Source organism: Amblyomma americanum, chromosome 11 (genome assembly GCF_052857255.1).
Source record: "Amblyomma americanum isolate KBUSLIRL-KWMA chromosome 11, ASM5285725v1, whole genome shotgun sequence".
NCBI lineage: Eukaryota > Metazoa > Arthropoda > Arachnida > Ixodida > Ixodidae > Amblyomma > Amblyomma americanum.
In genome coordinates, this window is record NC_135507.1 from 9,867,463 (window position 1) to 9,882,761 (window position 15,299).

The 15,299-nt window shown below is 48.7% G+C and overlaps 1 protein-coding gene across 4 annotated transcripts in view; it reads right to left on the reverse strand.

The window, feature by feature from the left end:
• Positions 1–15,299, reverse strand: part of brm (ATP-dependent helicase brm) — a 38,606-nt gene that overhangs the window by 22,270 nt on the left and 1,037 nt on the right. For 3 of the 4 annotated variants that reach the window (XM_077643957.1, XM_077643955.1, XM_077643956.1), the window contains exons 2-9: positions 15,031–15,203; positions 11,763–12,048; positions 11,167–11,364; positions 10,197–10,499; positions 9,043–9,425; positions 3,934–4,149; positions 3,156–3,329; positions 2,110–2,565 (exon numbers count right to left, since the gene is read on the reverse strand). In XM_077643957.1, coding sequence (XP_077500083.1) covers positions 2,110–2,565; positions 3,156–3,329; positions 3,934–4,149; positions 9,043–9,425; positions 10,197–10,499; positions 11,167–11,364; positions 11,763–12,048; positions 15,031–15,177 — 2,163 coding nt within the window. In that variant the 5' untranslated portion in view covers positions 15,178–15,203. Of the gene's footprint in view, positions 1–2,109; positions 2,566–3,155; positions 3,330–3,933; positions 4,150–5,001; positions 5,131–9,042; positions 9,426–10,196; positions 10,500–11,166; positions 11,365–11,762; positions 12,049–15,030; positions 15,204–15,299 lie in introns of those variants that run through there. The other variant, XM_077643958.1, reaches the window with a different exon arrangement.

Genomic DNA, 15,299 nt, shown 5'->3' on the forward strand with positions numbered 1-15,299 from the left:
TGCAAGACAAGATAAAATAACTTTTATAAAACAAGGCACTCCTTTATTGCAGCGCTCCAACTATGCACAGTGTGAGACATATTCTTGAATTTCTTAAAGGAATGCCGTGTTTTCTTGTTTGCACAGTACATTTAGCTGCGCGACTATGAGCACTTATTTGCCCATCTTAGCATGAAGCTTCTTTTTCCTGCGAGCTTCTCGCGACTCATTGATTGATTTAACATAAAAATGCAGCCTTGTCAAAACATAAAACTTGAGAATGCTGACTGTGAGCGCTTCTGAGTGCTGGCTGCACCCTACACCACATGAAATCTGAGATTTTCCCAGCACCATAACATCTACTATGCTGTTACTGCACAGCTTTTCCTGACTAAAAAAAGTTATGAAAAGGTTTTCCAGCCTTCTCACCATCAAAAAAAGCACACGAGACGGGTAGAGCAACCCTCCTTTGTCACAAATTGCAGTAAACTCACTGCAAACTCTCTGGCTCCACGCATTGATTTTCGCCCATTCTTAGCTTGCAGTACACAGTACCACTGTAATCAGGTATGCGATGGCAGCTCCAGTATTCTGAAGGAACATCCAGTTTAGAAAAATCGTCCGGCACCGATGCTTCGTCAACTTCACAAGGGTCTTGGTCGTTCGCCAACACGCTACTCTCAGTGTCAATGCCCGGACACCTCGATTCCTTGTTAACGTCGGAAGCATTACTTTGTGGTCTTTTCGCTTCATTAGGATATGTACTTGTGCTTTTCCTCTTTCTAGGTGGTCTCTGTAGCGGTGTTTTCTTTGACAGATAGCTGGGCAGCAAAGTTGGCACCGCATCGGGTAAAAGTTCCGGCTTTCCACGCGGGATGCGGACTTCTTTGCAGTCAATGATGTGTATAAAGTCCCTCACAATGCATGATGGCTCGAAATGTAGCTCACACACACAGCAGTTTTCGTCCAAAACCTTATCTTTTCGATGAAGGTTGCGTTCCCACTGCTTCCGTCGGTTCTCATCCTTTGGCACAGCGAAGAGCGACGGCTGATCGCCTTTCGTCCACTGGTATCCCGTTTTGCACCCGGGAGCAAAACAATGCCGTTGACGCCGACGATTCGGCATGACCGTAGTCTTAACGCCGCGAACTCACAAAGAGGAAAAATGCACCGCACAAAAAGCAACAAACAGCTGCAGGCAGCTTGGCGGGACTGCTAGCCGCGCGCGCGGGCGCGCCGAGCCTACAGCCCACGCTACAACAGCGCCACCGCTTACATCCGGGACCTGTCGACACTCGCCGCCTCACTGCATCGCATGGAGCGCGCCGGCTCCTGAACCCACTACCCATATTCTAGAGCACTGTAGCGATGGTGATGGAGGCTGCTGACTTCAGCCACCCATTGTTGCAAGACTTCCATTTTTTTTTCGCCAATGACCGGTATATAAGACGGGGGTCGACTTTTCACCATGGTTTTTTGAAAAAAAGTTCGACCTATGTTCCGGTTTTTACGGTAGTTGAAGTCTCTGAAATTACCGCAAGCACCTTTGAAACGTCACTAAAACTTCAGAAAAGGCTTCTCCTTACTCTATTAATGCCCCCCCCCCCCGTGTTCCCATCTATTCATCAACTAAGCAGTACTTGCTTTGTGTGTGCCTGACTAAAATTAACATTATGAGCTGCAGCTATATAAAACTATTTTACGAATTTTTACCTGTTCACTATAACGAGGTTCAACTATTAAAAGAGGTCCCACAGATTATCCATAACTACAGCGCAAACGACAGGACAGAGATGAAGAAGGGACACCACACAGCGCTGTGTGGTGTCCCTTCTTCATCTCTGTCCTGTCGTTTGCGCTGTAGTTATGGATCATCGTAAACACCAACTCGCCCAACAAATGCTTTTGTCGTCCCACAGATTGCAATAACCAAAGTTAGCAAGTCAACCAAACTTCAGTTAGCTGTGCACCTATGCATAACAACAATTAGCGACAGCCGCGGTCGCCTTGTAAGACTTTCAGCGTAACAAGAATGACCGCCACAAAACAATTAACAATTAGTCATCATTCTACCCTAAGCTCAAAAATTTATATCATAAGTACAGTGAGGCATCACAAGGCGCTGCTCACCGCATCAACCGCACCGTCGGAGGACGTCGCCGCGCCGCCCTCTCCGCCCGCAGCCCCAGCACCGCTGCCATCCTGCGACGACTGACCCTGTGCCTGGCCCTGGGGCTGCTTCTTTTTCTTCTTTTTTTTCTTCTCGCGTAGCTTGCGGCGTTGCTCGGCCTTGTGCTGTCGCACCATCTCGGTGAGGTTGTGGATGTACTCGTCCGTCTGGGAGAGCAGGAAGGCGAGCCGGCGGTCCTTCTTCTGGTCGATGAGCTTGCGGTAGCCCTCCTCGTCCTCGGCCATGAGGCGCCGCATACGCTCCTTCTCCACCCGCTCCTGCTCCTTCTTCTGCTCCCGCTCTGTGTTGGCATGGTACGTGGCCACCGCCTTGTTCACCTTGGCCACCTTGGCCTGCACACCCCGGTGGAACTCGCGGAAGTCCTTGCCGTGCTGCAGCACCGCCGCCAGGTATTCCTGAAACAGCGGCCGTTTGGTTAATTCAGGATCTTCGACAAAAGACCAAACAGCACAAAATGTGCTACTAGACCTGAGAAAAAAATGAATGAACCAATTTACTGAGAGGAGGAGGGCCAATGAATAAAAAAAAATGGATTGAAAAAATGCATGGAATGGGTCCTTGTTCCTGAGCATCTTGGTCACTCTGGGTCTGAGGAAAAAATTAACAAAAGGAAAGAGAGAAAGGGTACAACAGACGCATCATGATTAAGCAGGCACCATCCTTGACAAAAGTAACTGGGAAACGGGACTTGCTTCTAAGCTGTATGGTGGAGTCTCGGCATCTGTAAAGACCAAGAGGTCTCGAAAAGGGTCTCATTACCTTTCACAGATTTAGAGCTAAAGGGTGCCATAAATGCTCCGTTGCACAGCTGAGAAACAAACTACACTGCCTGTTTTGGCAAGGACAGTATGCTCCTGGCAGAAGGTGCAACACAACACATAAAAGGCACGAACAAAAGGCACAAAATGTGCATCGAGCCTTCAGAAAAAAATTAAGAAAATGTTGTAGCGTAAATAAATGAACAGAGAACGATGAGCCTCCTTGCCTGGTGCTTCTGGCGTCGCTTGCGCTCTTGCTCCAGTTTCTGCTGCTTCTCCAGCTTCTCGGTGAGGCGGGCCTCGCGCAGGCTCTGCCGCTTGGTCCGCTTGTACAGCTTGGGGTTGAGTGAGGTCTCCAGTGTGGTGTCCCGGCGCATGCACTGCACCACCTCCGCCCGCAGCTGCAAGGCGCAGGAGCAAATATACTCTGGCAAGACAAGCCTGGCAACTCCCGAATAATTCCAGCTGCAAAAGTTCCGTGACACTTTGACCAGAGGCTGTGAGACTGCTGCCAAACTGAAGGCACCATCAAGATGCAAAGCACCAAGAGACACCCAGTGTAAATCTAGATATATAAACAATTTGTTTCTTAATTTCCCATGGAGTTTTATTGCAACTGCAAGGTTTCCGCCCAGCCTTTTCCTGTTGTTTATTCTGCTTAACCCTTGCTCGCTAGCAGAGGCTTTTCTATTGCATTTCTTTGTCACCGCAGTCCATCATTACCTTTTAATATAAAATTCTAAGCAATTAAGCACTTCTGCCTTCTTTTGGCTCTCGCCTCATTTTATCTAACTTCACCTAGTTATGCTAGCTACGTGCCCTCCGATACATAATGCTTGGAGGCTTTCACGGCTCAAATACACAACATGCGTGCATGGAAAAGAAGTGCGGCAAGAAAAGTTTGGCTTTCAAATGTAGACTTCACACTATTTGACTCATGAAAAGTATTAAACAACACGAAGCTGCACAAAAGTAAGGCAACCACAAGGCAGACAGTGTCGCTACCTGTCGCTGGAAGTTCAGCAGGCGCAGGGCGCGCAGCTCGATCATGGCCTTGATACGCAAGTCCTCGGGCAGGTTGGCGGGAAGCTTGGAGAGCTCCTCGATGCGGTGGGCAATGCGGCTTGTCAGCCGGTTCTCCTTCTCCTTCAGGACCTCGATAGGGTCGATGCCCTGCGGCTTGGCCACGGGTGTAATGCGGTTCTGCTTCTGCTGCTGCATCTGCACCACCCAAGCACCACCTTGTCATTAATGCTGCATGACTTGGGTAACTAATGGGGAAGAGCTCTTTAGCTGTTCTTATTACGCCACTCCTGTTCCAACATCTGGGCAGCATTTTGGCTCTGTGGGCCAAAGCGCCATACGACACAGCTGTGACATGTCCAAGACGTACTTCAAGTAGAAATTTAAAAAACACGTATCTGCACCACAGGCCAATCTGCAGCCTATCAATGAGCCCCAAAAATGACATCTCCCAGGCAATGGGAGTCACGACCGTGAATGGCAGCTCTGCCATCGAGGCATCCTAAGGGGCTAGCACACAGAGGCGCCACCTTTGATCTCTGCTGCTGGTTACAAGTGGTGTCCTTCAACTCTAATGCAATCCCAGCAAGTTTGTTTTGCTGCCCAAAGGTGGCATGATAATTTGTAAAGCCCAAAATTAAAACCACTGTGCAATATTTTTCAAAGCGCAAGTATATGACGGGCTACACAACTAAGATTTAAATAAGGTTAGGGTAGTAGCACCCCCCAAGTGGCACTACAGAGAGCTACCAAGTGAGCAATAGGCCAACAAACAGGGCATAACAGCCTAGCAATGTCAACCCGGGCATAGTTATGGCTAATGCTGTCATCACAATGAAGTTGGCAGATCTGAAATTCTATTCGGCACTGCAAGCTATTAATAAAGGGAAGAAAATAAAGTCTCGCCAGGAAAAAACAACATTCAAGAAGTGAGCACTGCACGTTCGATGCTCAGAACGAGAACCCCGAAAAGTATTGAACCCTGAATGAGAGCCTGGAATGAGAGCCTGGAATGAGAGCCTTGAAGTGGAGTAAAGCACCAGCACTCACTTCACAAGCGAAATGGCCAAAGTTGAACACAACAACAGGTCAGTTCCTTTTCTGTTCAGCTGAGAATTTAAACACGCAAATGTTTCTTTCTCCTATTATCAGTAAACGAAAGCAGTGCCCTTCGCTGCATAGTAACATTTCTGCTAAGTAAGCATGACAAAACCACGCAAACAACGCTGTGCTTGCTGTGCGACAAGCACAGCACGGAAACACGCTTGCAGCAGGCAAATGAACAGCATGCAATGCACTTGTCGCCGTGGCTGGCGCCCCACCAGAGGACAGTGATAAGGGGCTGAGCAGCCTGACAAGGGCTTGGCTTATCTCACGCCTATCCTCACGTCTGACACGACAGATAAGACCAGATCCCTTCCTCAAGCACTTACGGCCAAATGAAGCAAGGGCTTGAAGGAAAAGCTTGAAAAAGCAAACCCCCTTCCACTAACGCAGTAAAATAAGGTTCTTTTACCCTTGTGTCTTTTTTATGCAGAGGTCCTTTTGTCTCTGCATAGGAGACAGCACAAAAATCTAGGTGCAGAGCAGCGATCTCCAGTGAATGTAGCACACCCCTTCCTCTTTTAAACAATTTTAACGCGATAGCATTAAAGGCCCTGTTCTGCAGAAAATCCTGTGCTGGCGTAGCAGCGTTGCGAGCAAAAAAAATCATGAGCATGGCTCTGGCAGGTGGTCTCCAGAGATCAACCTAGGAGGCAGGTGGGCCACCTAGGTCACGTGACCTTACGGCGTCATCGCAACCTGCCCACCCGATAGTGAGCTCACTGCCCACCGTGGCAGGTGGAGTTGGTCACTCGGGAAGAGCAACCTGGGCAGCACAAGGCCCACCGCTAGAAGCACCTGCCATCGCAGGGCAGTAGCGCACCGCTTAATCGTTGCACCACTACACCTGAAGGGGTATGCGGACTCCCTGGGATCTATGAACTAAACTAGAGAATGACTTTCTGCATATACGGGAATTAACTCATTACGCTATCGCGTCATAACCTTAAGGCGCAGCTTAAGTGTCCCTACATTTTTGTTCTGTATTTACTTATGTCCGAAAAGAAGTTCATGCTTTTGAAACTGCAATTTCAACGGTTCATACACGTCTCTTGCCATACCAAGTGATTCAGGATGCAGAACTCAATATTAGACTAACAGTGCAGTTGCAGGAAAGCACAGAAGTACAGCAGTGTACGTGCACCCTTGTTCCCCTGTGTACCTTCACCCCAATCTAACTCGGGCGGAGAAGGTCTTGCGGAGATGGCCGAGGGTCGTAGTGGCCATTAGCCCCGTGGCTGGGCACCAGTGTTGTAGTCAGACTTAACCAACTCCAGACAAGTTCCCCCCCTCCCCCTGTATAGCATCTACGGTGCACATGCCCAGTAACATCAATGGTGCATGCCCGGGTTCTTCAGGAGAGAGGGCTGCCTTCAAACAATGACTCTCAATATTGCTTGTGACTGACGCACAATGCCTACACTATTAGTCTCTACGTCCTCCCTTGCATCAAACAGGACTGAATGCAGCCATAGATCGGGAGTCTTCAGAGTCGGAAAAGCAGCAATGACATTTCCAATTTTACTACACAGTTTGCAATTCCGAAATGAGTGCCAGGCAAAGCTCTGTCGCAAATCTCGAGAGACTTTCCAGTCTTTACAATGCTGCTTCATGCACCGTTTGTTATTTCCAAACACATGGCACAAAGGAAACTGCCTCCCACAATCGACAGTTTCCAATATTGAGACACACAGTTTTAGGACTGTTTCAGGACATTTTAGCCAGACACTTCAACCATAACAACCTTTTCATATGCACACAGCTTTCACTTCGACTAGCAGACACCACAATTATTACCGTATTTACGTGCATAATTTGCGCCCCCGCATAATTTGCGCACCCTTAGCTTATCACCCGGGTTTACAAAAAATCATTTTTTACTCCCATATTTTACGCACCGCGCTGCGCTAGACCACCATCATGCACGCGGGCTCTACCCTATGGCTCTACCCAGTAGCATTCGGCTATTCCGCGTGTTTGAATCCTTTGTGCACTGGGCGTTCATGGTGGTTTGTCAGAGGCCGCTGTTACAATCGCGGCGATACCAGCGGCATCGCCTCTCGAAACGGCCAGCAGTGCTTCCGGGGAGGATCGGCAGTTTATAGAAGAGTCAACACCGCTGTTTGTTTGGCTGATGCATGTAACTCGACTGCCGGCTACGCTTTTCTTGGTGGCTCTGATGGCTTGTGTTTGGTTGTTCGGTCATGTCTTGCGATGGGATATCACAACTATACGGCAAGTTTCAGACTGCTTGTCAGCGCCTAATCACGGCGCGGAGCGGAGAAGCCAGCGAGAATAACCGCATGCGCACAAGTTTGCCCATAGACGACAATCGTTGTGTCGGCAAACTTGTGCGCACGTGGCTATTCTCGCTGGCTGCTCAGCTCCGCGTCGTGATAAGGCGCCAACAAGCAGTTTGGTCGACGCTCGCGCGGTACTGTTAAAGAATTGTGTGGTGTGTTAATTGATTTATTGATTCGCGGTTGCTTTCCTGGACGAAGTCGCGAAAGCAAACTTACGGAATCCAGAACTACCGAACAATTGGCTGGGCCGCAAGCGATGATGCTGTTTTAGCGTCTTATTCAGGTTCGTGCATGCACCTTCATGCCATCCCGCAAGGTGGTGGGAGGTGCACGGGCTTTCATTTAGAGTGAACTTTTTTTCGGGGGGCGGCCAGCGTGGGGTGCGGGTCCGGGTGCTGACGTGTACGCAGCAACATACACTATACCTATATTGCGCGTTATGACCTTTGTGGAGTTTTTTAAGTCGCGCTCGCAAAATCCCTGCGTAATTTGCGCACCGCACCCCCTTTTTGGTGCCCTAATTTCTGAATAACAGTGAGCAAATTATGCGCGTAAATACGGTATCTAATGCTTATCACGAGTTCTCTGTTCCGCATTTTACATCCCAGTAACACTCACTCCTTTGCAGCTTATTTTTGTGATGTTAACATCAATGCATGGTTTTATTATTATACTGCACTTTCTGCATCACTTCACTCCCTCTCTATAGACCACCACAGTGTTCACAAACATAGAGGGCGCTTGCGGACGCTGAAGCTGAGGGGAAGCGAACAGTAGGGTTAGTGCACATAGGAATCCATGAAAGCAAAAGTTTTCAAAGCAGCTTTCTGATTTCACGGTTTCATAGTGCACCTATGATGCTGTCCCTTGATGAAGAATAACCATGTTCATCCTAGAACAGTCTGTGAAAGTATGAAACATCATTTCAAAGGAGATGTATTTTCAAAACACCGCGTTTCGTGCACATAGCAGCGATTCCCGGCTAGGGGTATGGAATTGGAACGCAGCCCATAGAAAAATATGCAAGCAAATCTTTCATAAATATTTTTCTTGCTTCACAGAGTAGTCACGGAGGTGGCTGTTGGTTAACAGATGGTGACTGCTTTGAAGAAAAGTTTGAGAAAGTATGCTGCGTCATTTCAAAGCTACCTTTTTAAAAAACAACAACGTGATAAATGTGTTGTGAAGCCGGACATACCGCCGAAAGACGGTCTATCCTGTCGGTGTTTCCTCGAATCGCGCAAGCTTCTTGTGTAGTTCGACATGCTATCTGCATGACCTACATTTGTTAACATACCCGTTCAAACCAGACAGCCTAGACAGCATTACCTGAAAAAGCAGCTCTCAAATGCCATGAAAAGCGCACGAAATTAGAACCACACACTAGAAGATGGTGCCACAGATGATACCCCCGTGTTCCTACAGGTGCTAACCCTACTTTTCACCCTCAGTCGTGCCAGCAGGAGACAGCAGAGCCACTGCATCTTGCTTAGGTCACAGGTCGGCGTGCAAGTCATAGTCATGAAAGTTATGTGGTGTTCAGAGGCACAAAAGCAATTGAGCTGCTTGACCATGACAAGAAAGGCGGTGAAAAAACACATGTGGACCGGTGACTGAAATGGGTGCCTCTAAACACCACAGTGTTTTCAAATAAGATGTGATCTACCATTGTCCTAACCCTCACCTGCATCATGGCGGGCACGGAGGAGGGTGGCCCTGTTCCGGGGCTTCCGCGCGCACCCTGTGGCGGTGCCTGGCACCCAGGCCGTGGACCCTGCTGTGGAGGTATCCCGCCTCCAGGAGGGGCACCAGCCCCCTGAGGGGGTGGAGTAGGGGCTCCGCCACCCTGGGATCCCATCATGGGGTGGGGCTGGCCATGGGGTGGAGGCGGCACTCCTGGCACTGTGCCCCCAGAGGCTGGTGCTGCCACTGGACCATATTGGGGGCCCATGGCTGCCCCACCTCCTCCTCCGCCCTGGCCACTACTGGTGCTGTACTGCTGCGGAGGCCCTGCCCCCATGGGCGGAGCTGGCTGGGGGGACGGCCGCATGGAAGGTGACGGGGCTCCTGCAGCACACAATGCAGCGCGTTCAGACGCATGCAACTGTTCAAGTGAAATGATGGTTTAAAGCAAGTTCAATGATTAGGTAACCAAATATTCGAAGGTCAAACAATAATTTATTTGGTTATTATTTTTTTTCAAATTCAAAACTTGGATAGCTGAGCACCTCTGTTAAGTTGGACTGTGTATATAGGGGGTAAACACCCAATCTGCAGTTGCTGCCATTATGGCTTATATGGAGCACGGTCAAAGGCTGCACACATGTGTAATCAGCTTATCGCCACCTGCTCCAGTCCGCATCAATAAAGCTGTGGGCTGTATACTAAACTGGTGCCAGTCACATCACAAGCATTTTCCCTTTTGTCTCTGTACAGTTCACCTGTCAACCAGACAAATTTCTATCAAGAATTCACATTCCTAACTGCAATAGGTATTGTGTGTTTGTTGTCATTTATCTCAAAATCTGGTTCCTGAAATCTAGAAGAAAAAAAGGAAAGGTCATTGGCAGGTAGTCTTTTGCTGTCTGCAGGCCATGCTGCCAGCCAGTGAGCAAGTCTGCACTATCTCGCCACAATTCGACAAGAGCTGGCTGACGTGGCATGTTAGGCTAGTCCACAGCAATGAAATCAGTCTACAAAACTACATGTCAAACCTGAGCTCCAATTCGTGCTTGAATACTAATTACCTAGCTGCTCCCTTTAAGTATGTCACTAAAATTTCACTCCACAACTGACATGAGCTATTCCTTATAGTGGAGAATCGAAGTTCCCTCTCACCAGGTGGCCTGTGCATGTATGGTGGGCCCGGCTGTGGAGAACCTTGAGGCGTGCTTTGCGATGACGCAGTGCCTTGCGCCGCAAGGCTGATGTGATCTGGCACGGGTTGGTTGCGGGCAAGCAGCTTGTATGCCATGATCTGGGCCCGAAGTTGTGTCAGCTGTGGCGGAGACAGCGGCGACGGTTTTGAGCTGCTGCCTCCTGTACCACCGCCGCTACCTCCGTCGGCAGCTGGAGGTGTGTTTGCCGCAGACCCATTTGAAGGCGGTCCGCTGCTGCCAGGCCCTCCACTGCTGCTGTAGCCTGGCGGTAGGCAAGAACAAAAGGCACAAGCAGCTTCGATCATTTTCTCGACAAGCAAGACTAAACGGGGGGAAGAAAACTTATTTCTCGTCACTTTTGCGTTAAAAATATGCCACCACTTACCATAATATTAGAGAAAATGCAAAGGCTTAAAGGGAAAATGAGGACTAGTTGAAGCTGGCGTGAATTAATAGATCACTGCTTTCAAATAATAAATAACAGAGAGGCAACTTTTGTGGAAAACGCACCTTTCATAAGCCAGAAAAAGGTTAAAAAAACTTTATGCAACTATCGCCACCATTGGCCATTTTCGCAACCGAACTATGGTGACGTCAAGACAGTGTTTTATGTATGAGTAGATCCCTTAACACTAGGCTACATAGCCATTCACTTCAAAACAGCAATCACTGAGCCCTTTTTGGTCTTCCCGTCACAAGTTTGAATAGAGTGGTGGGAAATCCAATCCATATACTCTCCAATTTTCTCGCTGATAAATGCCACGCATTCAACTGCCTCTTGAGCAGAGAACCTCTGACATTCTGACTCTGTTGGGCTCTTGAAGCTGCGTTGAAGCTATACAGCGAAATCCATCGCCCTCGGGAAGCTCAATAGCCATATACCAAGCACTTGTGGCATCATTGTTGCTACTAATGCTTTTGTTGTCTACCTTGTGAGGCAGAGTCAGGGAGCTCTGACCCCACAGGTGGGTGATGTGGGTGTGGGCCTGGCTGATGAGGAGGGGCTGTGCCAGATGCTGTTCCCACCCCCTGCTGCGGAGGGTATGGTTGTTGCTGGTAGGGCCCAGCACCCCCTCCATAGCTGCCTGCCTGCTGGGGACCCATGCTGTAACCATGTGGACCCGGTCCTGGGTGCAAGAACACAAAAGGCTGGTATCAATGACAAAGTATGAAACACTGATGCCACAATGCTGCCACACAGCATTGACTGGCCAAGCTGAAAGGCTTCAGTCCCATATTAAACGACTACGAGGTCTTTCCACACAGCCTAACGAGTAACAGTTGCATACTTTGGTTACCATACTAACTTAAAAAGCCTCATTCACATTTCTGCCACTCTGATGGTGTGCATTTTGAGTGGATGGTCCATTTCTCTGCATTTATGCCAATACAATCAATTTGTTAGCTTTCTCATCACTGCCTTTAAGAAAAAAGCATGTGAGTTGGCTCGCTTCTGCATACCAACATTTTTTAAATGAGAAGAATTATGAGCAGCAAAAAGAAATTAATTATGGAAGAGCCTTGCCTGGACCCATGTGCTGTGGTGGAGGTCCCTGTGGTGGAGGAGGTCCATAACCATGGTGCGGCGGGGGCGGTCCCTCATGAGGAGGTGGCCCTCCCATGGGTCCCGCTCCCTGTGGGGGAACAGGCGGTGGGCCCATGATGGGGCTGGGAGCCCCCGACCCGCTCCCACTGCCTCCCGCACTGCCCCCCGGTGGCTTGCCCCCACGACTGCCACCCATGCCCAGCATTTGTGGGTAGCGGGGATCGTCCGGACCCATGCCTTTCTCAGACTCCATGTTGTTTATGGCCTGCGAGGTTGGTGAAAGCGGGGGAAAAAAAAAGGACAATCTTTACCCAAAGCGCATGCCACAAAATAGCATAAAGTTAAGTAAAAGAGGAAAACAACTGACAAAACTCTGCCATAGAGTCTTACCACAAAAGGTCCCCAGCAAGGCTAAGGTCTTATTATGTCTGCTGCACAGCTGAATAACAGAGCTTTAAGGAGCAATGCAAAGCCTGGTTTGCCAGCTTTTCCCCACCCACGGCAACATCAGCTCCACCATCGTGCATCACTGTAACCTTCATATTTGCAGATGCATGTGCTCGACCGATGTGCCAATCAGGATTGAAAAACAGCTGAAGTAATAAAGAAACTTTTATCAAATGTGAGCCTTTAATTCTTTCGTCTTTTTTGTTTTGCAGACATGTTTTTAAAAAGCCTTTTACACTCTGTCCTGATGTAAAAGGTGGGGCTCACATAATACAGTTGCTTAGGAAAACAGGAGATTGTGCGCATGTCTTGCAGACAAAAACAACGCACACTCTCTGTTTGGCTTCTGACTGATCCTTAAGTGCCTATTTAAATTTTACATTCTTACACACGAATTCAATGGCAGAGGATGTGCTCTCATAGTCAAGATACATAGCAATTGAATGTTTCACTGGCATTTTCGGACAAAAACAATCTTTTTTTAAAAGTGTTAACACAGAGAGACCTGTGTTGTGCTTGCCTGCCCATGGTGTGATTTGCATGCCTTTCCCATGTTCGCGGGTGTCCAGAAAGCTCCAGGGTCATATAGAAGGAGAAGGCTATTGTTAAAGGAGAAGACTTAAATTGTGGTATTCTCTTAACTCATCCAGAAGGGTTGAAAACTCGTTGCACAGTTACAAGATCTGTTTGTTCTAAATTTGAGCCTGTGATCTTTCTTCCAGTTCAGTGCTCGCAAGCGAGTTCTGAACAGCAGAAGAAACCAAACACACAGAGCAGCTGCTTTCAACGTGCTTTAAGAGGTGAATGATGCACTCTAGGAGCCATCTGTACTATCGGCATCAAATGAAATGCGAACAGCGGAACACGTGGCGAACAGTCCAGCTTAGTCTGCCTGTCGCTAGCAGCGATAGGCGCCCGCGTCCGGTTATCGACACTTTTGCTTGTTTTCTCTTGGGTTCGTTTTCTCGCTTTGCCACTGGAGCGCAACTGGCGCAGCGCAGTTCCTCTGGCGGCAGCGACTGTCGCCCGCATATGTAAAGCGAGCGCTGATAGAGCCCTGGCTCGCAGCGCTTCGATTTTTCTGCCATCATCGTGGTGCTATAAGCGCCTGTTCTGCGATAAAATAAAGGTTGACCAGGGAGATAGGGCCGCTCGCTTCACTCGCTGCCGCCCGCAAAACCACGCTGTGCAAGTTGTGATCGGTGAAAAGCATGAATGTGGCGCTCCAGCGGCAAAGCGAAGAAGCGAAAGTCAAATAAAACAAAAGAAAACTATCGCAAACCGGAAGAGTGCGCCTGTAATTGATAAAGACAGGCAGACGGCCTAAGCTTGACCGTTTGCCACGCGCTCCGCTGTTCGCATTTCATTTGACGCCGATAGTACATCCCCTTCAGACACTGTGCCCACTTACATGCATGCAACCGAAATACTGTGAAATCTTGCTTATTATACAAGGAGCCATTTTCATAAACGTGGTTGCGATAAAATGCAATGAAGTCTGAAAAATCATGTGAAGAAAGGCATGCGAAATGAATGGAGGAATACGTTTTTTTTTTTATGGTGCAGTAACCTTCTATTGCCCCTGCCCATAGAAGGTTACTGTTGTTGGGCCTCTGCTCTTAGAAGGCCTGTGTTGAGTGGAACATACACAACACCAACAGGGGCCACCTGTCCACCTCGTTCACTACGTACAGTAATGAGTCTCCCAAACGTTTCAGAACCTAAACCTTCACCGAAGGTTTCAGTCATGTTCATGACGCCTATTTAAAATGTCTAAAATCCATTTTACCAAGTTTTTTTCAATTTCAACGACACACAAACAAGACCCGACAATGTAATGCCACAGCAGTATACAATAAAGCATGCCTTAATTGTGCACTAAGGTTCTATGCTGTTTCAGGGATAAAAAGAAACTAGAGAAAGGGGCCGTTACAGCAGATTCTTACGTAGAAACATTACACATCACTGCGACTCCCAGCAAATGTCCCATTTTGGTGTGCAGGATTTCTTCAGTAAAGTTAAACCAAGACAACTACTGCTTTGCCAATAATTAAATGTTCTGAAGCAGCATGCTTGGCAAGCTACAGTATACGGGTGACAGTAAGTGAATCTCTCACAAAGTGTGGCGGCGTGACCGCCGTAGCTCACTCAAACTGATGACTTAAATCAATAAACTTCAACCTGCTGCACACACAGAGTATCTGTGGGAAAAACCTGTGAATATCACGAACTACTATGCAGTGAGACCAAACTTCCTCACTCTATAACTGATCACATCATGTAACACTAAGCGGCAATGGGGGTATTGACTTGTTAAACTTGGAGGTGATTAGTAAAGCTCCAGGGAACCGAGGAGCATCGTAGTCAGCACAGTACTCCACGCAACACGACTGATCTTCGACATGATTTATGGGTTTATGAGGGTTTAGCGTCCCAAAGCGACTCGGGCTATAAGAGACGCCGTAGTGAGGGGCTCCGGAAATTTTGACCAGCTGGGGTTCTTTGACGTGCACTGACATCGCACTGTACACTGGCCTCTAGAATTTCGCCTCCATCTAAATTCGACCGCCGCGGCCGGCATCGAACCCACGTCTTTCGGGTCAGCAGCCACCGCGGCCAGCTGATCTTCGACACAAACGGCTCTGGTTTGGTCATTTGACACGTCTGACGCTTGTAACTTCGATCGATCGCACTAGCAAATTCACGCATGTTCGCGTACACAACACAAACGCCTACCGGCCAAGCGAACCGATTCCGAAAAGAGCCGCCACCGGAGTGGGCGCTTAGCGATTGAACTCACCCGCTGCAGCATGTGAATGTTGTCGGACGGGTAACCTTGTTGCATGTGGCCGTCGCTCGGGTGTGGACCACCAGGTTGGCCAGGTGGCGGTCCACCCTGAGACTGTGGCCCCGGCGATGCGGACATCATCTCTTCGCCCGACGCCATAGGCGAAGCCGGAGCCGCCGCGCCACCTGACAAGCGCAACAGTCGCGATATACGACCGTTTAGGCAGCGACCGACAAAATACCACAGGAGAGAAACACTTTAGGCAAGATTTCGCGCTGGAA